This window comes from Microplitis mediator, chromosome 11 (genome assembly GCF_029852145.1).
Source record: "Microplitis mediator isolate UGA2020A chromosome 11, iyMicMedi2.1, whole genome shotgun sequence".
Lineage (NCBI taxonomy): Eukaryota > Metazoa > Arthropoda > Insecta > Hymenoptera > Braconidae > Microplitis > Microplitis mediator.
Genome location: NC_079979.1, coordinates 6,494,443 through 6,520,076, shown reverse-complemented (window position 1 = coordinate 6,520,076; position 25,634 = coordinate 6,494,443). Strand labels below are relative to the sequence as shown.

The window sequence follows — 25,634 nt, the reverse complement described above, 5'->3', positions numbered from 1 at the left end:
AAGCAGTCCACTACAACAAGAAAAGAGGTAAATGGATACCAGGCATCGGGGACACAGTGATGAAAAAGGAGTACACGCTATCATCAGCAGAAAACCAAATCTCAGCTAAACTCGCACCAAAATACACTGGAAATTATACAATCATTGAGAAAGAGAGTCCAGTCATTGTAATAATTGAGGGAGAAGATGGGGATACACACAGAATACATGTAAAGGATTTGAAATTGGTACGGGAAGCAGAAAACATTCAAATTGATGCCAGGATGATGTGCAAGCCAATCAGAGACGAGAATGGCAAAATCGGGATGTGCGAGCTAATCAGAGACGTCGTCGGGATGTGCGACCCAATCAGCGACGAGAATGGCAAAATCGGAACCTGCGAGCCAATCAGAGGTCCTTGAAATACACAGCTACAGCAACGGCTTCTGCGAACTCATCGGCATGTACGACCCAATCAGACCATACGATTTTCCGGACGAAGCTTGAGAACATCAGAAGAACGATTACAGTGTGATTGATTGATGAACTGAGGATTGATTTTGGATCGATATTCATTTATATACACAATTTACCGCCTGTATAATGCTCTACGAAGATGAAACCTAAATCCAACGGAAGGCAAGAAAAGAGCAAATTGACGTCGTTAACATCTAACGCAACCAAATCTACGACCAAACTTAATCAACAAACTGCTGCATTGGCACCACTGAAACCCAAATCCACAATATCAACTAAAAGGCCACATGGGAGCCCAGAAAATGGAAATAACAAAAACAGAATGATAATTGACAACACTGCTAATACTAATAATGACAAAATCGCTAACACAATCGATGGATATGACAGTGACATGTCACTTGAACACAGTGACGCACCTAACAGTACAGTCCGTAGAATACCACCACTCGTAGTAACGCAAGAGATTACTGGGCATGCTGGCTTTTCACGAAAAATAGTCGAAAAATGTAAAGACAAAGTCACCTTCAAAATCGCTAGTAAAAAATTCTTTATTTTTACAACCACAAGAGCTGATAACGACGTCATCAAGACGCTATTCGATGCATCTTCAGTGCAGTATTATACGCATGCTTTTGGTGAGGACAAACTCAAGCACCTTGTACTCCGAGGTCTACCAAATGTCGAGGAAAAAGATATCACAGCAGAGCTTAGTAATCTGCAGTTATCGGTTAAGAATGTAGCTAGACTAAAATCAATAAAAATAGCTGAACATAATCCGCTGTATAAAGTCACTTTCGACAGTGCTCAAATCATTAGTGACGTGCGCAAGATCAAATATCTAATGTATTACAAAATCTCATGGGAAAACTATCGCAGTAACAAGAAGGTGACACAGTGCTTTCGCTGCCAAAGTTTTGGTCACGGTATGCAGAATTGCACAAACGACCCCAAATGTGTCAAGTGTCTTGACCCACATCTCACTAGTCAATGCAAAAAACCACAGGACACAGAGCCTCAGTGCGTGAATTGTAAAGGCAAGCATCCGGCAAATTACACGAAGTGCAGTGCTTATCTGGAGCATATTAATAGATTACAAAGACGCCAGCAGGATAGGCAAAACAAAGTCGCATCTCAACTGCCAATATTCAACTTCAACAGAGATCAGTTCCCAGTGCCTCCAGCATCGCAATTACAACATATTTCGGGCATCATGCCAGTCAACCAAGCTAGTCAACAAACAACATCACAACTCAACTATGCAGCGGCCTGTGACGTAATCCCAAAACAACAGCGGACCACTAGTGAAAGTGTGTTAGTCAACAGTGCAAGTGCTAGTGAAATATCTAGTCTAAATGAATTGTTTAAGGAGATCAGTGTTCTTAATTCCCTTTGTGATATTAAACAGTTATTAAATATAATCAGAAACATAAACACTAAATTAAAATCATGTGATGACGTAGCATCTAAAATCCTAGTTATTAGTGAATGCTTATCTTATGGCTAAATCTAGATTCTCCAATAAATTAAATATAGTCTATTGGAATGCCAATGGATTGGCAAATAAACTTAGTGAATTACCTACATTCTTAAGTAATTATAATGTTCATATCTGTTTAATAAGCGAAACCAAGTTTACAAGTAAAAATACGCGTTATGTTCCTGGCTACAAGTTGTATCGAAGGGATCGCAACGGCGTAACACGTGGCGGTGGAGTTCTTTCATTGATTAAGAATGATATTAAACACATACCTATACAAATCAATAATGATACGATAGAAACAACAGGCATTAAGCTTGACAATAATTTAATAATCGTTTCAGCTTACGCAAAACCACAGATTACATTAACCAAACGTGACTTACAAAAGATTCTAAATCTTGGACGTAAAGTCATTATCGCGGGAGATTTAAACGCGAAGCACAGTAACTGGCACTGTAATCGTGCTAATGCCAGTGGTACAGTATTACATGATTTTATCATGAGAAGACCGTATGATCTAGTTTATCCTGATAACTATACTCATATTCCGTCCAATGGGAATTCCCCCTCTGTAATAGATCTTGCTATAATAAAGAATGTTATAAAGTACAAAAAACCAGTTATACTGGAGGATCTAGATTCTGACCATATGCCCGTACTATTAGAATTAAATGATGTTGATATTACTGTAAATAAAGTTAAATATTTAGATTATAAGAAAGCAAATTGGCAAAAATTTCGGCAATATTTAAATAAAAATATAATCATTAATAACAAAATAAATACAATAAAAGATATCGATGAGGCTGTTAGTAAACTCACTAGCTGTATCAACGAGGCAATAGGAGAAGCTATTCCAAATATTACGTTAAAAACGAGAGTAGATAAACTACCAAAGAATATTTTAGACATGATTATAAAACGTAACAAAATCAGGAGACTATACCAAAAAACTCGCAACATATTGTTCAAAAACTATAAGAATGAGCTGACAAATAAAATCAGATATGCGATCGACAAGTATACAAATAAAAAATTAGATAATAACTTAAAGTCACTTGATATTCGAGACAACTCTCTCTGGAAGGCCATTAAAATTCGAAAAAACAGCAAAAACTCAATTCCGCCACTTGTAGATAATAATAAAACCATCTTTGACGATCGTTCAAAGGCCGACGCCCTTGCGGACGTCTTTGAGCAAGTACACCACCTCACAAATTCTATGTATGACCGTGATACAGAGCTATTAGTCCAACAAACCTATGACAATGTGTCTAAAACTAAAATTGACAAGGCGGAAGTGCCCTTTGTTACCCCCAGAGAGGTTGTCGCGGCTATCAAGCAGACTAAACCCAAAAAAGCCCCTGGCTTTGATGGGATACAAAACATTGTACTTAAGAATCTAAACAAAGAATCCATTGTACAATTAATGCATATACTTAATGGATGCATATCTCAATCCTACTTCCCATGTAAATGGAAAGTAGCAAAAATACTCGCATTTCATAAGTCTGGCAAGCCTAAAAATTCACCAAACAGCTATCGACCTATCAGTTTGTTGCCTACACTAGGCAAAATTGCCGAGATAATTATCAACAAAAGATTAGTTAATTTTCTGCAAAAAAATAATATTATATTAGAAGAACAATTTGGCTTCAGAAAAGCGCATAGCACATATCAACAGCTAGCGCGTCTTACAAACCATATCAGCCTAAATTTTAATAGAGGAAAGAGCACGGGACTACTACTATTGGATATCGAAAAAGCCTTCGATACAGTATGGCACCGTGCTCTTATACATAAATTGAGATTATATGATATTCCGCTGTACCTAATCAAATTTGTTGATGATTATCTCGGTAATCGCTCATTCAAAGTTAGCATTGGCGCGGCACTAAGCTCCGAACGTAGTATTGTCGCAGGTGTCCCGCAAGGGTCAATTTTGGGCCCTACCCTATTTCTCCTGTATATAAATGATCTACCTAAGCTTGCAACAACGTCCCTGGCGCTTTTCGCCGACGACACAGCTATTTTCTCATCCTCCTACAATAAGAATATTATCATTAAACATATACAAAATCATATTAAGCTACTTGAGACATATTATAAAAAATGGAAAATTAAAATAAATACAAATAAAACATCTGCGACAATTTTCTCACATAAAAAAGCGCAGTGCGGTACTAAACTTACCATGTATGGTGAGCAAATTCAATATGCTGATGATGTCAAGTACTTAGGCCTAACTCTAGACAGCAAACTAAGCTACAGCAAGCATATCGCACTAGTGGCTAAGAAAGCTCATGCTGCGATCTCAATACTCTATCCGCTATTGTGTCGAAACAGCTCAGTAAACAAAAACAACAAACTTACCATTTATAAAATGTGCATTAGGCCCATTATGCTCTACGCGTGCCCCATATGGAGCAATACATATAAGTCTAACTACAACAAACTGCAGATACTGCAAAACAAATGCCTCAAAATGATTTAATATGTAAATCCATGAATTAAGATCAAAGATCTAAATGATATGTATAACGTTACACAAATTGAACAATATGTTAAAGATATAGCTATTAAGTTTTATAATACCAGATTTGATAATCTTAATATACTAAAGAATGTCTGTAAAATTAAAAAATACCACCCATTCTTAAAATATAAAATGCCGCAGCAAATATGCATAAGCTAAATTCAACATGGCGAGTGCCATGTGTTCCCTTTTTACATGTGTTAGACTGCATAGGGTTTTTTGTTTTTCGATTTTTTCTCCCTATATCATATGTATTTCATATATACAAACAACAATATTGTTAAACTAAGAAAACATTGCGCACTGGGTTATGTTATTCTAATAACGGGAACCAAAAACATAAATTAAGTTGTATACACTGTACAAAATGTATTGTAAACTATATTTTTAATAAAAATTAAAAAAAAAACTGAAAAAAAACCCAATCAGAGACGTCGTTGATATGTGCGATCCAATGAGAAGGCTAGAAAGAAAACTGTGGAGAGAGGGAAGTAGTAGTCGAAGAGTGGGGATTCCGGCTATGAAAAGAGCGACGCGAGAGGTCTCAAATCAGTCAACCGCCAACTTCGGTAGTAACAAGTGCCTAGTTAAAGCCAAGGAAGCAAAAATGGAACGAGCAAGCAGAAGCCCAGAGGTGAAGGAGCGCGGAGCAAAGCAGAGTTTGTCATCATCATCATCATCGTCGTCATCTTCAACATCGTCGAGCTCCAGTCCTGAATCGCAGGTGACATCGACGTCCGATTCACCACGGTCAGGGAGATTCAAGGAGAGCCATTCATCTCCAAAGCCGGCATTGGACATGCCATTTGTAGACGACGAGGAGGAGGGCATGAGCAGCCACCGAGCGAACGATATAGAGGAGATAATGCTGATCAGCACATCTTCTGAGGACGAGGAAAAATCAAGAGCAACACCGAGTAAGACGACGTTAATAATAAAAGAACCCGCAGCAGATGACCGTAAACTAACTATCAACCACGGAACAATGAAGCATGCGGCAATTGTCATTAAAGCAACCCAAGATCGCGAACAGCAGTCAAGCAATATTGAACCACCATTCAGCAAGGTGACAAGGCCGAAATTCAAAAAACATCCACAAGTCAAGCTGACAGAGATGAGTCGGGCTCAGAGGGAAGCATTTGATAAGAAACCAACAACCGACACTCAAATTGAGGCGATAGATATGGTGGCCAAGGGAGGAGGCGAAATTACGACCGGAGAGGATCAAGTGCTGGCAAAGATCGTAACACGATCCACCACGAGAAAACAAACTAGCGAAAAGCTAGCACGGTTGAAGCTTAGCAGATGAAAAAAAAGAGCAGCCAAGGTGGATCCAGTAGGACCGATCAATCACGAGCCAGCCAAGAGGGAGCTAGCAGACCCGAGGAAGCCAAACAGTCATGATCCTGCCAAGGTGGAGCAAGCAGAGCCAAGGTCTGACAGACAAAAATCGGACGAAGTGAAGCCAGCAAAGTCAAGGCTTGACAGACGGGAATCAGAAAAAGGGGAAACCAAAAAAGAGTCAAAGCCACCAAGAACGGAAACGGCAAAATCCAGGGCCAGGGAAAGCAGAAAAGATGACAGTCCTCATAAGCAAGATACTAAGGAACCACTACGCGGAAGGTCTCGGACACCACCAAGGGACAGGCGGTTGTTAGCACGGAGAGTACCAACACCAGAGAGAAGGAGATTCGCGAGGGCCCAGTCGAGGCATCAACTCGGGTATAATTAGGAAAGGCAGTTAAGCAGTACGAGCCGACACCGTCTTGAGGCAAACCGAATGACATGGCGGAAAAGAGCCGCCACACCAAGGCGGCACATAGTCGTAAAAAGAATGTTACCCAAAGTCCCTGAGGTCGAGTCACCGTCAGAGGAGGCGACAGGACAAAGCAAGACTCGCGGATCCCAAACGAAAGGATAAAGTGGGAATTGCGAACAGTCGACATTGTAACGACTACAAAAATTATGGTCACACAATCAACACAGACCGACCAGGAGACACAACAGAAACCTTTGAGGAACATCTCTTCAGGGTTTCTGAACATTCCAACACCTCAACATTTACCACCAACACCAGGCAAAGGGGAACAGAGTGCAGACAGTACTAATGAGGTGGAGCCACCGAAGCCGCGGAGAAAGAGAAAGAGGACGGCAGAAAATTTGTTTGAATAAAATCCACGGTCAAGCCCCAATAATCATTCTTTTTTTCACATTATTACATTTTTTATTATATAATAATTATTTTTAATATTTTGTTTAATTACTTTTCATATATATATTGAAGTTTCTTGCGTCATAAAATTTATTAGATATAAAACAAAAAAACTATGTAACCTATATTATTTTTTTGTATTTCTTAATTATAATTTTTGTTTCTTTGCTAAAAATAAAAACGAAATAAAAAATAATCACGACCTTTTTTTATATATCTATCTTAGTTTCTAAACAATCATATTAATTAATTTTAATTAAAAAAAAAAGAAAATAGTAATAGAACAAAAAAAAATAATAATGAAATACACATATAAAAAAAAATAATAATAATTTAAAAAAAAAAAAAATAATAAATAAATAAATAAATAATTTAAAAAAAAAAAGAAAAAAAAACTACGTTTTTTTTTGCGAATTAGGAGGGGAATGTGACGAGTCACAAAAATTATAAAGTTTTTATTTTTATTTCAATTTTAATTTTAATTTGTAATTTTTAATTTTAAATAAAAAAAAAAAGAAAGAAAAAAATTCACACATATGTAACGTTTTGAATAATTCCCAATAATTATTTTTAATTATTTAATAATTATTTGTATCGTCTATAAACAATGGTCACTGATCCTAGTCACAGCACCACTGTTACATTTTGAGAATTACCCCAAACTAATTAAAAATAAAAATAATTTTTAATTATTAAATTTAATTCAGGTTTAGCCTCATTGGAGTATCGACAGACCCCCGGTGGGCCTTGGTCGTCGATTATTTTATTGTAATTATTTATTTTGGATAGTGAATGGATAGGTCATAGTGTAGGTGAAAATATTGGGGTGCCAATTGGCACCCCAAAATAAGGTTGAATTGATTTAGAATTAATTATGTTTATTAACTGTATAGAGAGCAGAGGATCGAGCTCTATGAGCTCTCTCGAAGGACTGACTATTTTGTCGTTATAAAAATATAATAAAGCAAAAGAGTTGACAAATTGTTGACACCGCATCTCAGGTTCCCTGTGAGAGAATCGTCGTGGCCCGAGTCTCATGCATCGTTATCTGTTTTGACTACCCGCAAGCCACGGCGACTCTCTTATTGTAACCGATTTCGGTTACATTGCAAAAAATTAATTTATTAAAAATAATTAATTTAATTTAATCAATAAAATATTACGGGAACGTAACACATATATATAAATATATATTGTAGGGATTCAAAAAACAAACTAATTTTTTTTTTTTTTTCCAAATAGGTTCAAAAGTTTCGTTTCGATAAAAAAAGACGCCTGTGAAAATTAGAGCTCTTAATATTAATATTAACATTGTCCGCATTGCACTTTTCTATTTCCCATAAGAATAACATGGGAAAAATTTTTTTTATGTCTTCTGATTTTTATAAGTAGCTAACGATGCGTCATAGGAATAATTGGCAGGCATATTTTTGTAGGGAATTGAATGCTCTACAAAAAAAGATTCTTATCATTTTTTTGGGAATCTATTTGTTCAAAAGTTATCTGAGGTTGAAGTTGAATTCATATTAAATTTTGAGTATTTCTTACTTTTCCGGCGAAACTATCAGACCTATTACAAAATATCATGAGTCCTTTTTTGTAGACAATTTTATTTCCTAGAAGTTATACTAAATAAAGTTTTTTCGAATTCCGCATTGTTTTCTAGTTATTTTTATTTTAATGTCAAGCCCCTAAAATCGATCAGAAGACTATTTTTTTTATGAGCATGACCTTAAAATGAAAATAACTAGAAAACAATGCGGAATTCGAAAAAACTTTATTATGTATAACTTCTAGGAAATAAAATTGTCCACAAAAAAGGACTCATGATATTTTATAACAGGTCTGATAGTTTCGCCGGAAAGTACGAAAAACTCAAAATTTAATATGAATTCGACTTCAACCTCAAATAACTTTTGAACAAATAGATTCCGCAAAAAATGGTCAGAATTTTTTTTTGTAGAGCATTCAATTCCCTACAAAAATATGCCTGCCATTTATTCCTATGACGCATCGTTAGCTACTTATAAGAATCAGAAGACATAAAAAAAATTTTTTCCATGTTATTCTTATGGGAAATAGAGAAGTGCAATGCAGACAATGTTAATATTAATATTAAGAGCTCTAATTTTCACAGGCGTCTTTTTTTATCGAAACGAAACTTTTGAACCTGTTTGGAAGAAAAAAAAAATTTGTTCGTTTTTTGAATCACCCATATATATATATATATATATATATATATATATATATATATATATATATATATATATATATATATATATATATATATATATATATATATATATATATATATATATATCAGGGATAGGGAGTAAGAGTTTAACTCGTTTTATGGTATACTCCTCGAGCGAGCGACATGAAAAATGATGGAACTATACTCACTCGTGAGTTATCCCTACTGCTAGCAAGTCTACTCGGACTCCGAGTACGAGCGGTCGAGATTTTCGTTATTTTACTCTATGAGGAGTAATTCGTAAACTCTTTTCCGTCGCTCAACTCCTTAAACGAGCGAAAGCAAAAACTCGTCGGCTCGCTCCTAAAAGGAGTCTATGGGCTCATGGCCTTGAAGCAAAAACTCCTCCCACTCTTGTTATTTTGAATACTCGCTACAATTTAAATTTCTATACATAAGTGCCGAATACTTGCGCCCTCAACGGATCGTGCACGAAACTACTGATTTGGCTGTTTTGAATATTTACCAATTATAGTCCAGTCGATGTGGACGAAAAAACGTTGCAAGATCAAAAAATCCGCTTTTATCAACCGATTTTAAAAAATGTTTTTTTCAAAATGCTAGAAAAAATTTGAAACAAAAAGTTGATTTAAATTCGATGTGTGCAAATTTTTTTTTTATAAAAAAATTAGATGTAAAATTGAATATCTCAGAAACTATTAAGAAGTTATCGAGACAAATTAGTATCATTATGATAGGGATTTAATAACGAACAAAATAAATTTTAACCGAAGTCTCTACGACGAATAGTTGCTGAGATAAAAATTATTGAAGCGCGAAAAACGAAAAAGCGCGTCATTTTGTCCGCGCGCGTATAAACAAAAGGCTGTAACTCGGTCGCATATCAATATTTTTACAAATTTTTTTTTATTCTTTTGGTAAATCATATATCAACCATAAAAAAAATTGGTAACGTCCAAAAAAATTTTTTCGAATTTAAAATTTAAAAAAAGTAAAAATCACATTTTGTTAATTAAAAAATAGAAAAAATAATAAATAAATAAAATGACCTAATGGATAATTTTGTTTGAACAATTACCTAAACAATTACGGCTAATGACAGTTAAAAAAAATTTTTTTTTCATAAGAAAATGCGTTTTAAAAATTATTGGAATTTATCAACAATTAAAAAAAAAAAAATATTTTTTTTCGATACAACATAAATTCATCTCGCGAAATTCTGAATCGAATGGTATAAACTAATTTTGGTCGATTTTTTGAAATTTATTCTTTCTAATTTTCAGTATGAGGACTTGAAAAAATTTCTTGCTACGGGACTTAGAAAAAATTCGACTTCGGATATCTTCGGGAATTGCTAGAGAGAGAAAGTAATCGTTATCCGTTAGAAAACGACACTACGTCTTATGCCTACTTTCTCTCTCTAGCAATTCCCGAAGATATCCGAAGTCGAATTTTTTCTAAGTCCCGTAGCAAGAAATTTTTTTAAGTCCTCATACTGAAAATTAGAAAGAAAAATTTCAAAAAATCGACCAAAATTAGTTTATACCATCCGATTCAGAATTTCGCGAGATGAATTTATGTTGTATCGAAAAAAAATATATTTTTTTTTTTTAATTGTTGATAAATTCCAATAATTTTTAAAACGCATTTTCTTATGAAAAAAAATTTTTTTTTAACTGTCATTAGCCGTAATTGTTTAGGTAATTGTTCAAACAAAATTATCCATTAGGTCATTTTATTTATTTATTATTTTTTCTATTTTTCAATTAACAAAATGTGATTTTTACTTTTTTTAAATTTTAAATTCGAAAAAATTTTTTTGGACGTTACCAATTTTTTTTATGGTTGATATATGATTTACCAAATGAATAAAAAAAAAAATTTGTAAAAATATTGATATGCGACCGAGTTACAGCCTTTTGTTTATACGCGCGCGGACAAATGACGCGCTTTTTCGTTTTTCGCGCTTCAATAATTTTTATCTCAGCAACTATTCGTCGTAGAGACTTCGATCAAAATTTATTTTGTTCGTTATTAAATCTTAAACATAATGATACTATTTTGTCTCCATAACTTCTCAATAGTTTCCGAAATATTCCATTTTATATCTAATTTTTTTCTATACAAAAAAAAATTTTTCTCACCAAATTTGGGTCGACTTTTTGTATTATTTGTTTTTTTTTGAGTGTTTTCAAAAAGAAATTTTTCAAAATCGGTCTCTACCCACCGAGAAAATAGTCTCTGACCACTTTTTCGTGCGCATCGATAGAACTAAAGTTGCGATTGTTGTAAGGCCGTTTTCTGTTTATTACGACCAGACTCTTTAGAGAGTATTTATTTTGCAACGTTGCCAAGCAAAAGTTCGAGCAGCCCCACTCTCTAACTTTTGATAGTTGTGATCAGAAATACATGACAACGTTGTAAGTACGACAAAGATTGTACGGTCATGGCATTCAAGAATAAGATCCTTCCTATCATAATTTGAAATATTCAGCGGTTCTCACAGATAGAGCCGAGTGAAAACCGCGGAAATTCGGGTCGCTATCCCGAGTTGATCAAAAAACTCGCGTGGATAAAAAATGAAAAATAAATAGTTATTTGCAAATAAATGATATTTTTAAGTATATAACTTTGTGGAGTATTCTCCAATATTTTTTTTTATACGATTTTTTCTTATGGGACCAAAAAATCCGTAAAAAAAAAAACTATTATTTTGCAATAAATGTCTTGCTAATTGAGCTATCGAGCTCACTCAGAGCTCAAAAGAAGCGTCTTTTTATTCCAAACAAAATATTTGTATAACTTGAGAAAAATATTAATAATTGTTCGCGCATGTGCGCATGTGCGCGCCGCCACTCTAGTGAGCGTAGTTGTTAAATAATTTTGTTTTGCAATTAAATATTAATTAAAAAATTTGAAAAAATTCTGGTGTCATCTAGACACTTCAAAAAATATGATTCCTCGGTAATAAAAGTTGTATCACCATTTTTTAAAAAGTTATTCAATTGTAAATTAACATTTTTTTTACGGGTTTGTGTTGCCATATAAGGCGGTATACAAGTTTAAATAATTAATCTATAAATTTGTTGCTTCTTGGAGCCCTTTTTATAAACATACTCAATAAGATGACGCCATGAAAGTTTATAAAATACTTTTATTTCATTAATTATTAATTTTTGAAGTAACAAAAAAATTAAAATTCTAAATAATGTATGTTAAATAATTTTTTTTTTAATTTTAAGCTATTACTGTTTTCATATACCTATTAGGCATTATATGATTACTTTTCAAATTTTTTCATGCCATTTGTTTATAAATTTTTTATAAACAAATAGATAAATTAAATATTTTAGAAAAATTTTTTTTCACCATATTGTTAGCGTAAGAAAATAATGATTTAAAAAAAAAATTTTTTCTTAAAAACAATCTTTTATTGTTTAGATTCGGTTTTTTTTCATATGTTCATTATTTAAATAAATAATCAAGGAATCGTTTTTTCTTTAATCTTAACTTGCAATTCTAAATATAATGGCAGAAAAATTTTTTTTTCGGCAACAATTTGTTCATTTATTTATTTAATAATTTGTTAAACAATAAACAATTTTTTTTTTTTATTTTAATTTTTTTCTAGAACATAAAGAAACTACTAAAACAGCAATCTGCAACAAAATAGCAAGAAAAAATTTTTTCAATTTATTAAAAATCATTCTGATTTTGGATCACGACAAAGTCCAAGCACTGACTCGATTTGTTAACAAACAAATTGCTGTAACTTTGCAACTGTTGCAGATAAAGTTTTCGACCTTTGAGTCGTTTTAATACAGTATGAGTTAAGCCTTCTTATAAATTTTAAACCTAACGTTTATCTGTTATAGTTCTCTAGCTAGACGCATTTGTTTATAAGAATTAGCATATTTTCCATTTCTTACAATGCTTAAATCTCATAAAAAAATAATGTTATGACAAATATGCTTCCAGATTTTTTTGTTACCCGGTTATTAAATTGTTCAAATATATTTTTTGGATATTTTTAACCTTATTTGTTTATGTTATTGTGGAATAAAAAATGTATACCCGAATAATTATTTTCTTTATACCTCGAATAGAACTTGAAATTAATATTTTTATAATAAGGAACTTCGTTCGTATCTGGTGTTCCACGCAGGGCAGCCAGATCGCGGACAAAAAGTTCCCCTTCTTTCGCACCATTTTAGCATCACTCACAGCTTAAACGGTGCTTGGGAAGGGGAACTTTTCGTCCGCGATCTGGCTGCACTGGTTCCACGAGACCACACGATTTTTTTTTTCGTCATTTGTACCCCTCTAGTTCTATCCTTATCATTATTTAATATTTATTCACTATTTAATATTTAGAACAGTTATATATCATACTATTTTAAGACTGGGCAATATTAACCATATTGTTGCATTTTACTATTATAATTAAGCCGTTAAAAATTGTATTACTAAAATAATACAAATTTTGTGAAAAAGCGTGTCTTCAGTTTTTTTCGGTAGCTATAAAAAATACTGAACGACCAATTTATCAATAAATTAAAAACAAAAAAAGTTAAATTCAAAAATTCTATTAATAATGCTCAGCTTTAATTTTTCTTTATTCAATAATCTCAAATCAGAATTGAAGGATAGGAAACTGGATGGAATATTTTAAAAACTTCAAATTTTTTAAAATTACTTTTATCTTTATTTTTTACGATTATACAATTATATCTTCCTTTTGCTGTTGACTATTTACATTTAAACATTCTGTATTTTTAGCACTTTCATGATTTACATTTGTTACTATTTTTTTTATTGGTTTAGCTTTGTTGGTAGTATTAGTATCGTCATCATAAATGTCTTTGTAATTTGTTCTTACGATCATAATAGCATTAATTAAATCAGATTTTAATCTTCCACGCAAGTCTGAAAAAATATATTTTAAACCTGAAAATAGTCGTTCCACCGTCACTTGAGTAGCAGGCGTTGCTAGGACAATTTTGGCTAAGTCATAAAGTTCCGGCATCAATAATTTATTTTCTTCCCAATATTGAAGCAAAGGACTTTTATGACTCCGTTCCTGTTGAGATTTGAAATTTAACAGTAGTGGCCTTATGTCAATAACAACATTATTTTCGAGTTTTGCTCTTTTTCTAGCGTGTAATTGTTGTAAAAGTATTGATGGGATTGCTTCATCCTTTTTCAATTCTTCAATTGTTGTATCAGTTTTACTATTTGTCGAATCCTGTACAACCTGATCTGTTTTTTTCAATGAGATCAAAGTTTGCCAAACTTGACACAAATGGTTTACAGCCTGAGTTTCTTGTTGTGGAGTCAATAAAACATTATAAAGAGGATCTAAATAAACGCCGGCTATCAGAGCTTCATTATTAAAAAGTTCACTCTGTCGAATTTTCATAAACTTGATAATATTTTTAGATAGGGGCGTTTCTATTGTTTCAGTTTCTTCTAGGCATATTAACCAGATTGAGTAAAACTCCGGTAATGTTAATTGCTCTTTTTGTAGTTTTAAAGTAGCATCTTTTGCTGGTTTTAATGCCCTCACGTAAGATTTTATTTGATTCCAATCATTTGCGGTCATTTGTGGAACATAACTTTTGAAATCTTCTAGCTTCACTAGTGACGATAACATATCGTACGTAGATTGCCAACGAGTAGGCAAATCAAGAACGGGTTTTGAAGCAGTCGGGCGTAGACGTCTTATTGCATTCATTATGGAATCAACTCTAAAAATTTTCACTGCACTTCTTGCTTTCGATAAAGATTTTTGGAGATTCGAGTTCTTGACTGCTGCCTGAACCGCAAGTTGCAGCGTATGAGCTGCACAACGTATATCAACTAATGACAAACTTTGCTGAAGCAATTCCATTGAGTCGGTGAGTTCAAGTTCTAATGAATCAGATTGTAATTCATTATCGTCTTCAAGGTCACAAATATCTATACTAGTATTTCCAATGATATCAGTTTCCATGTCCAACTCGTGTACTAGAGAATCCGTCAAGACAACAATGGCTTCATCTGTAGCGTCCGTATTAGTATTTTCAACACTACAAATATTATCATCAATTATCTCATCTTGGTTCTCTAAATCGCGTTCGTTAGCTAATAATTCGCAGAGCTTGACCATATTTGTCCCGTTATCAGATGTGAAGGAATAAATATTTCTTAAATCGATTCCATACCGTTCAAATATGTTTAGTATCAATTTCTTCAAATTTTCACCTGAATGCTTCTCCGTTATTTCTTCAACTGCAAGTGTTCTGATTATTATTCTAGCTTTTTGAATATATTGTATATTGACCCCTAAAAATGAGCGCCCCATTCGTGATGCAATATCGACTTTCAAGCTGACTAAATGACTTGCTAGCACTTCTTCCTGAATTATTTTCTTGATTCTTTTAGCAGCACCAAGAACGTCGTCTTTAATGGTTTCTTCATTGATGACCAATTTTTCTGGTAGCCTAGAAAGTAGTGGATCCAGAATCATCCGCATCCCTTCATCTTGAATGATTGAGAAAGGACGGCCATTAATAGTCACCAGCTTCAAAAGTGCGGTCTTTATAAGTGTTTTGTTTAAAGGAACATTCGTTAAACATTTGAGTTCCTTTTTTGACTCTTCTTCAGCGTCAGTACATGATAATTCACTGTCATATTGGCTTTTAAATTGATTAAAAATTTCTCAGTGTCGATCCTTTATATGACGCTTTTGATTGTGACTGTGCTCATTCTATAAAAAAAATGAAAAAAAAAATTTATAAATTTATAAAAAATTGTATTTTAGTTCTGAACATAAATTAACAAAAAAAAAACTTAAGAATAATTCGCTTAAAATAATTTTTAAACACTCAAAACTGTTACAAAACAACGATTGATCTACGAAATTATGCTTAACAATTGTTAATGATATATTACTGTAATTATCTTTATAACAAATAAGAGACGCAACTATTAAGGGATGTTATCCGCGTTTTTAGAAGAAATCGTGAATAATAAATATACTTACAGCTTTATAACTACAGTTAGGAACTTTACACTTCGCCTGGTTTTCTGTATACTCAAAAAGCTTCAAGATTTCACTTCGTTTTTTTTCTCTAGTTTGTTTAGTAGCCATACTCACAAAATTTCAATGGTAAAATAAATTGTAATAAATAATATTTCACAATAACTGAAGACTAAGTATATGAACTTTTTTGAAATTGAAATTTTAAAAGACACGTGGTAACTGACCAAGAGGATGCAGTAAACTAACGAATGAAATACTTAAATTTTCTCTTTTCCCAAACTAACGACAAGGGAGGGGATAGACAAATGTAATTACTAAGTATATAGAGTCTGCAATAGTCATTTGATATTTCTTGGTACTCCATTTTTCTAGCTTAGCCCTCATTAGATATTGAGAGTTCCAAACAGACAATAGACTCATACCTGGATTTCAAAATTTTAAATATTTAAGGAGCCTAGATCATTCAAAAGCAATTAAATAAAATTGAAACAATAAATAAGTAATATACGTATTACAGTATTGCTCGAAAGATAAATTAAGAATATTAAAGAAAAAAATTAATTTTCAATTCTATATTACTTTAAAGATAAAATTTTGAAATAATACAAATGCTTTTTGAAACCATAAGAATATTGAAGACACATTGCTAAGTGAAAACATAATGATATAAATTAAAGCCCATTTTAGAAACTATAAGATTAATTTAAAAAAAATATAATTATAGTTGATCGTTTAAAAGTTATTTAAACTTAAAGTGAGAAAAAAATTTTTTTCAGCAATGTTTCAATTTTTAAAGGCCATACATCTATTGGAATAACAATTTTAAATGGCTGGTTAAAAAACGTATAGTTTCTCTATAAAGCTAATAGTTTCAATATATAACTCTAAAACTCAAATAAAGCCATTTTTTTCTTATGATATTTGTATAGAAAATAGAAAACTTCGGAGAAAATCTTCGAAATATTAATATTTTGATAATAGTTATAATTGATTAAGATAGTGAAAGTAATAATTTCTGATAAAGCAAGCTAAAAATTTTGCATCGTAGATAGTATAATAAAATTTCCTTACAGATGAATTTGATAAAAATAACGAGCTAAAACTCGAATAGAAGTTTACTCTTTCCTATATGTCGAATCGAACAAGAGGTGGAAATTCCGACTATAATTATTTAAAAATATATATGTACATATGAAGGTATCAGAACTGAAAGAATATAATTGACAAAAATATTTTTTCCCATCTGAAGTGGTTTTGAACTCATAAAATGTTGCTTCTTCAGAAAAAACATAGACTAAATATTTTTTTTTTCTTTCATATTACTTTACTTCTAATACCCTCATGTATATTATTATATATTAAATACACCTAAGATTAACGAAGGTAACTTAGAGTATCCTAAAAATTTGGTTTTGGTAAAATTATTTTTTTTCTTCAAATGATTTAAAAATATCTTTTACGTTCATCGTTGCTTTTTAACAGTTTTGATTATCCAAAAATGCAACACAAAAATACTAAAAATTTCGTAAATACTATCTAATGAAATATAATGGCGGTACATTACCTGTGATAAGATAATTTTAGATTTATTTAGCTTCAGCCGTTTTTGGTAAAGACGTAGTTTGTGAACAAATGAATGTGAAACATTGAATGTATGTGCAACTTTTTGAGTACTCCACTCACGGGGTACAAAAGTTAAAATGTCAATTTTCTCCTTGAAGTTTGACGCGTAACTAAGACATTCTTTTAAATAATCAATCGATTGATTGATTGGTTCCTGGGTGATTTCATCTGGATTCATAGTAGTTCGATTTCTTCGGCACTTTGAAACAATCGTCAATAGAATTCGAGGAAAAGTTTCGTTAATCACGACTTTAATATTAATTTACAATTTCACGTAATTGAAAAAAAATTATGTACACTTATCATTCATGTAATAATTAAAAAAAATTATTTAATTCAGAAACAAGAGATCAGAAACACGTAATACGTTTAAGGACTCAACGCACACTAAACATCAAAGTTAAAATTTAAAACCCACCTTTAAAATGATTCTTTCTTCTGTAATAGCTGTTATCTCCGTTGCCCATTCGTTTACATGCGTCCACAATACACTATAGCACGTTTACTTACAGGCTTTCATTTCAATATATTTGTAACAATGAAAGGGCTCTAATTTGTATACCTGAACTTCAGACTTTTGCTTAAGCGCCCAAGCTATTAACATATAGTCCAGTCGATGCGCACGAAAAAATGGTCAAAGATCATTTTTTCGGTGGGTACCCTCGCGGATTCGGGGTTACTCTGAAATCACAGTGAAATCACAGTGAAATCAATTTTACCGTAAGTTTACTGTGTATTGATGGTAATTTCATAGTGAATTCACAGTCGTTTTGTGCCATTTCGTCACTCTGGTTATATAGTAATTTTACAGTAATTTTATGGTAGTTCCATAGTGATTTCACTTGTGATTCTTTTGTAGGTTTAGAATAAAATTACCATACTTTCATGATAATTTTACTGTCGATCAGCTATCGATTTATGGTAACCCAACAATGGTAACACTGAGGCTTTATCATGGGTTCACAGTCAGTTTATCGTGATTTCACTACGAATTCACTGTGATTCCATAGTAATCTGATAGTGTTAACTCTGTGACTTTACAATAGTTTCACAGTCAGTTCATAGTAGTTTAACCATGAATTTACCGTGATCCCATGACAACCTAGTAGTATTAGCACTGTGACTCTATGATATTTTCACAGCAAATTATTCGCGTTTTCTCCATGATTTCACTCTACTTTGATAGTGATCTGATACGGTACATCTATCATTAATCCAATTTCAAAATCAAAATTTGAATTTTTAATGTCATTAATCGATAGAAATGGAATTGAAAAAAAAAATAATATCAATTATTTCATAAATGCTCTTATAATTGTTTGTAAGTTTAGCAAATATTTTGGCACATATGTATTTTATTTATTATAAATTTAGCTATTTTAGGAATTTCCGAGCGAAACTTTATCTGTAATTATCTAATTTAGTTAATTTTATAAAAGCTTAAGACGGTAAAATTCTTCAGAATTATAAAAAAAAATAAATAAATAAAAAAATTGAATAACTTTTTTTTTAAAACTGTATAAATTGAATTTAAACTACTGCAAAAAATAAAGAGAACATCATTTAGATTAATATTTCAATAGTAAATATTTATTATTTATCATAATTTAGAATAAAATATTCTTCAGTTCAGAAAACTTGATGATTTACAAATGAAGGCAAACATTTTTTTTTTTATGAATATCGTATTCTTTTAATTCTATAGTATTTAATAAAATAATTTTTCTTATAACTTAGTCTTGAGTATATATAGTATTGAATAGCATCAAGTAACAGATTAAATATTTAGTTCCGAATGCGTGTGGTGGCCGAGTGGGCTAAAGTACATGACTTAAGCTGCTCTTCAATCGAAGGGTCGGCAGTTCGAGTCCCATCGTACGTTAAAAAAAAATAAAATTCCTTCTTTACCGAGGGTAAAAAATAGCATTTAATTCTCCAGAGGAATTACATGAAGTCATACAAAGGGATAATAAATAATTTTTTTAAACAAGAAAAATTATTTATTGAAAAACCAAGATTAGGATTATTGTTGCTATTATAATATTATTATTATCTTTGAATCAATAAATATAGGATCTCAATACTGCCGCTAAATCTCGATGAAAACTAAGCAGATCCAGGATTAAATGATTAAGAAATCACAGTAATATTACTGTCAATTCACAGCGATATTATTGTGATTTCACGAAGAATCTATAGTAAGACTGCTGTGAAATCACTGTATGATCACGGTATTATTACTGAGAAAGCATGACTGAAGCACTGCAGATCCAGCATAAACTGATAGTGAAATCACTGTAAATACACAGTGAGACTACTGTCAACTTACAGCTATACTACTGTAAATTGACTGTTATGCTATTGTGATTCTACTATGAATCGATGGTGAAATCATCATAAAATTACCATCGGATGATAATTATCACACAGTAAGCAAATGGCACAAAGTTACAGTGATTTCACTGTCATTTCACTATGGGTTCACTATCTTTCCACTATGATTTCACCGAAATTTCACCATGATTTCGGAGTAATCCCGAGTCCGCGAGGGTAAAGATCGATTTCGAAAATTTTTTTTTTAAATACTCGAAAAATATAAGGAATTAAGTTGACATAAATTTAGAGGATGATCATTTTTTTTTTATAAAAAAATTACATGTAAAATGAAATATTTTGGAAGTTTACGTTATTATTTATAATAAATTAGTTAACAAATTTAAATAGAACTTTTTTAAAAAAAGTTTTCTACACGATAGGTTATTTTTCCGATTCAGAAAATTTGCAATCTTTTGATACCTATGTTGTAGAAACGATTTTTTTTTTAATTTGTTAACTAATTTATTATCAACAATGACATAAACTTTTGAAAAAAAAGTTCTTTACACGATGAGTTATTTTTCCGATTCCGAAAATTTGCAATCTTTTGATACCTATATTGTTAGAACGTTTTTTTTTAAGTTTTGATGACATTATTTATAACAAAACGAAAAATGAGAATTGATGAAAAAGAGAATTTCAATCGTTGGAGACGAAAAAAAAAAAACAAAAAAGATCACAATCTGTCCGTGGGGATACGCACGGACTTAATCCTTTAGAAAAAGACACTACGTCTTTTGCCCACTTTCTGTCTCTAACACTTCCCAAAGATATACGAAGTTCAATTTTTTCTAAGTCACGCAGCAAGAAATTTTATTATTTTTTATTTAACAAAAAGTGATTTTTACTATTCGAAAAAATAATTTTGGAAGTTACCAATTTTTTTTATGGTTGATATATGATTTACCAAATGAATAAAAAAAAAAATTTGTAAAAATATTGATATGCGACCGAGTTACAATCTTTTGTTTATCCGCGCGCGGACCAAATGACGCGCTTTCTCGTTTTTCGCGCTTTAATAATTTTCATCTCAGCAACTACTCGTCGTAGAGACTTCGTTTAAAATTCATTTTGTTCTTTATAAAATCCCAAAAACAGTGATACTAGTTTGTCTCGATAACTTCTTAATAGTTTCCAAGATATTTCATTTTACATCTAATTTTTTTATAAAAAAAAAAATGATCATCCTCCAAATTTATGTCAACTTTATTCCTTATATCGTTTGTAGTATTTGACAAAATAACCGTGTGGTGTCGTGGGACACCAGATAGGAACGAAGTTCCTTATTATAAAAATATTAATTTTAAGTTCTATTCGAGGTATAAAGGAAATAATTATTCGGGTATACATTTTTTATTCCAAAATCACATAAACAATTAAGGTTGAAAATAAAAAAAAAATATATTTAAATAGTTTAATGATCGTATTTGTCACAACATTATTTGTTTATGAGATATAAGCATTGTAAGAAATAGAAAATACGATAATTCTTATAAACAAATGCGCGTAGCTAGAGAACTATAACAGATAAACGTTAGGTTAAAAATTTATAAGAAAGCTTTAGTCATACTGTATAAAAACGACTTGAAGGTAAAAAACTGTATCTGAATAGTTGCAGAGTTACAGCAATTTGTTTATTAACAAATCGAGTCAGTGTTTGGACTTGGTCGTGATTCAAAATCAGAATGGTTCTTAATAAATTGAAAAAATCTTTTTTTGCTATTTTGTTGCAAGTTGCTGTTTTTGTATTTTTTTATGTCCTAGAAAAAAATTAAAATAAAGGAAAAAAAATTGTTAATAACAAATTGTTAAATAAATAAATGAATCAATTTTTGAAATGAAATTAATTGAATTCATTTTTGAATGAATAAAATTTATTTTTCGCCAGTATATTTAGAAATGCAAATTATGATTTAAATAACAAAACGATTTCTAAATTATTTATTTAAATAATCAAAATATGAAAAAAACTATTATAAACAATAAAATATTGTTTTTAAGGAATTTTTTTTTTCAATCATTATCATCTTACGCTAACAATATGATGAAAAAAATTTTCTCAAAAATATTTAATAAATCTACTTGTTGATAAAAAATTTATATGCATGAAAAAATTTTAAGAGTAATCATATAATGCCTAACAAGTACATGAAATCAGTAATAGCTTAAAATTAAAAAAAAAAATTATTTAACATACATTATTTAGAGTTTTAATTTTTTTGTTACTTCAAAAATTAATAATTAATGGAATAAAAGTATTTTATAAACTTTCATGACGTCATCTTGATGAGTATGTTTATAAAAAGGGCTGCAAGAAGCAACAAATTTATAGATTAATTATTTACACTTTTGAACCGCCTGTTATGACAACACAAACCCGTAAAAAAAATGTTAATTTACAATTGAACAACTTTTTGAAAAATAGTAATACAACTTTTATCACCGCGGAATCATATTCTTTGCAGTGTCTAGATGACACCAGAATTTTATACAATTTTTGAAGACTTTACAGTGAAATTTTATAGAATTTCATCTAATTTTATAAAATTATACAAAACTTCATAAATTTTTATAACACTTAATAAAATTTTACCAGGCCATTTTCAGTATAAAATTTTATAAAAACATTTTTCCCGAGTGATAAAATATGAGAATAATAGTAATTTTTTTTCAATGGCTTTTTCGAAAATTGGTTGAAAATTTTATTTAAAATAATAAAGAAAGTTTTTTATAATTATATTTTTTATGCTTTGTATTTAAATTTTTTTTTGCATATAATGATATATAATTTAATTGTTTTGTCAAAATATTTTTAACCATGCCTTTGATAGAAACAATTAAAATAGTAATAAAGTAATTTTTTTTGCCGTAAAGATTTTCATTTTTTAGCATATTAAATATACTTGCTATTATGAAATATTTTGGACATTTTAGAAAATAACTATCTCAGGGTTGTTGATAAGGTAGATTACGCTTGAAAATAATCAGTCGTCCAAGAAAAATTTTGCGCCGAGTGGTGGGAGGAGTTATTCTGATTTGCTCTTTGAGTTCGCTCCTTTTAGGAGTTTCTCGTTTACGAGTTTTAACACAAATACTCCTCATAGAAAAACTCGTAGTAGGAGTATACTCGTGACGAGCTATAGTCTCATTGCTCCTCGTGAGAGTTAGAGCTATGAGGGCTATAAGCATAGAGTATTGTTGCGTATTCGCGTACTCGCGACTACCTTTAAGACGACTGGGTTATTCCCAGCGCCCTCATACTTTAAGGGGTTAGGGGTAGTCAGAATTTTCAAAAAATCGATTTTTTTTTTTTTGCATTTTCTTAAAGTATAATATTTTTAAAATATTGTGTGAAAATTTGAAGTGAATCCGACAAATTCTTTTCGAGTTATTTAACAATGACCAAAGGACGCTCGGGTGCTACGTGGCATTCGAGAGCAGGTAGCTAGAAACAGCTGCAAGCAACCGACCTTTCGGGTTTCATTGCCATGAATATCTCCCCATTTTAATGTATGTATAATTATATATATATATATATATATATATATAAATCCTTCTACATATATTCACAATTTGTAGGTAGTACAAGAACTGAAAAATAATTTTTGGTTGCCAGTATACCTGTAGTCGTTGCACTGATCAGTCGATAGTTTTGTGATAAATTATTTCTCAAGTGAATTAAATTATTAACCATGGGACGTGATTCTAGAAAGGTTTCAAGAGAACTTCGGAGTTCTGAAAAAATTAATAAGTCGCGTTCAGTCAAAAGAAAGAATGTTTTTAATCCGAAAACAGCCGAAAGTGATGAAAGTATTCAGAGTACATCTTCTAAAAAATTAAAACAAAACACTGAAGATGATGTACCTGAAGACAGCAGTACTGAATTTCGAATAATAAATTTGATGAAATTCGAGTGATGAAAAACCGAATCATGATATGTGTCCAAAAGGCGAAGAATCTTGGTGCTCTTACCAGCGCGCTGAAGCAAGAGGAGAGCTTGATACCTATTCTCACGATTATTCTCCCTTACCTTCTGATGTTTTAAAAGCTATCAAGCCTATATACGAAGGTCTTAGTAATGAAAATTTACTTTCAAGATGTGTAGGTGGATTCAATCAGAATAATAATGAAAGCTTTAACCAACTAGTATGGAAAATATGCCCAAAAACGGTAAATACTAGTTTTACTGTCGTACAAATAGCTGCATACGTTGCTATGTGTATATTTAATGAGGGTATAAATTCATTATTAGTCTTGATGAATACACTAGGACTTAATTGTGGGCCTAATTCTCATCGGTATGCAGAAAGAATGGATGCTGCACGTATCAAAGTAGCAGATAAGCGCGCTAATGATAACACCCGAGAAGGTCGATTGCAACGTAGGCACCAGCAAATCAATATTTTGGAAGCTGCTATGACGGCTGAAGAGCTATTATATGGTCCAGGAATAGATGACTCAGTGTAAGTTATTAAATAATTCTTATAATTCGACATAAATCCATAGCAAAACTTTAAATGCGTTTTTCTCAAAACTATGTTTTCTGAACTGGTGATCACTGTAACTTAAAAACTGCTCGGTAGATTTCAATAAAATTTATTGTACTTTTGAAATACATTAAAAACTCGTGCCTGATCGAAGGATTTTTTTTTTTTTCAAAAATTTCGATTTTTTTTTAACAATAAACTGTCGGTTTTTTTCTCGAAAATTTGAAAAAAATTTCCTGAGGCCTCCATTTTGTTAATTTCGAAAAAAAAAAAAAAAGCTTCGATCAGGCACAAGATTATCTATTAATAAAACTAATTTTTCTTGTCCGATTGATTTTAGATGAATCTCCAAGGACTTATGATGATCACCGCAAAGGACTTCGGGAGGAACGGGCTCTACAAAAACAGCGATAACTTTTTGAATTATTAATTTTTTTTTTTGAAATTTTCGTGAAGTCAAATCGAAACGTGTTCTAATAAAGCTATGTTTTTATTTTTGTCAAATAAAGTAATTAACTACAAAAAAAAAATTATTGAAAATCATCATTTTTTCAGGCCTCTGAGTACCCCTAACCCCTTAAAATAAAATTGTAAACCCGACGCGGGAAAAACCCGATAATTTAAACAACTACAATAAGATTAGGTTTAAAGTAAAAGGTATATAAAAGTTTATGGTCAATGAGAGAAAATAGAAATAGAAAATATTAAAATAAAAATAGAAAATATTAAAATAGAAATAGAAATATTAAAATAGAAAATACTCTTAGTAAAAGGTATTTGTTTGATAATATTTTTTTTTATGAAAGTTCGAACAATAGGATTAAGTAAAATATTTGTAAATAAGAAATAGAATTGTAGAATTAAAATAAGTATGAAAGGATATTATAAAAACCCAAAACAGATGGAAACTGTTGGGGCTTTCCCAAGTACTTATAGTCTAGACCGTAATGTAAATCTTATCGTAAAAAAAGGTCGAGACTCGGAGATGAGTGTCTAAGGTGTTGGCGTGCAGGTAACTGAAACGTCTGCAAACCAAATTTGTGGCACTCCGAGTGCAGATGCACCAAAGGGACTCAAGGCGAGTCCAGCTCAAATGGAGGAGCCACATGCTTCCCCCACTCGACCAGTCCTCCCACGCGGGACACCTTCGCCACTCATCTCAAACGTGGGACACCAAAATCATGTATCATTATTCTCTTCGAGCTTCGAAGACAAGCAGCTT

The 25,634-nt window shown here is 31.5% G+C and overlaps 2 protein-coding genes across 5 annotated transcripts; both read left to right on the top strand.

The window, feature by feature from the left end:
• Positions 1-4,917: 4,917 nt before the first annotated feature.
• On the top strand, positions 4,918-5,784 carry LOC130676879 (uncharacterized). Its single transcript, XM_057483388.1, has one exon. It carries the CDS (start codon positions 4,918-4,920, stop codon positions 5,782-5,784), a length of 867 nt encoding a protein of 288 aa, XP_057339371.1.
• Positions 5,785-23,218: 17,434 nt separating this feature from the next.
• On the top strand, positions 23,219-24,980 carry LOC130677294 (uncharacterized). 4 transcript variants are annotated; one of them, XR_008991569.1, is made up of 4 exons: positions 23,219-23,435; positions 23,505-24,095; positions 24,196-24,388; positions 24,753-24,980. XR_008991569.1 is itself a non-coding variant. In XM_057483993.1 (4 exons), the coding sequence occupies exons 2-4, from the start codon at positions 24,074-24,076 to the stop codon at positions 24,754-24,756; spliced, it is 237 nt and encodes a 78-aa protein (XP_057339976.1). In that variant the 5' UTR covers positions 23,248-23,435; positions 23,505-24,073; the 3' UTR covers positions 24,757-24,980. The 4 variants fall into 4 exon arrangements, 3 of the variants coding, with proteins under 3 accessions (XP_057339974.1, XP_057339976.1, XP_057339975.1); XM_057483993.1 differs by having other exon boundaries at positions 23,248-23,435; positions 24,178-24,388; XM_057483991.1 differs by having other exon boundaries at positions 23,231-23,435; positions 23,505-24,388.
• The last annotated feature ends 654 nt before the right edge of the window (positions 24,981-25,634 follow it).

Excerpts from the sequence above, each read along its gene's own strand:
- LOC130677294 (XM_057483991.1), top strand. The coding sequence starts at position 23,862 with ATGTGTCCAAAAGGCGAAGAATCTTGGTGCTCTTACCAGCGCGCTGAA.
- LOC130676879 (XM_057483388.1), top strand. The coding sequence starts at position 4,918 with ATGTGCGATCCAATGAGAAGGCTAGAAAGAAAACTGTGGAGAGAGGGA.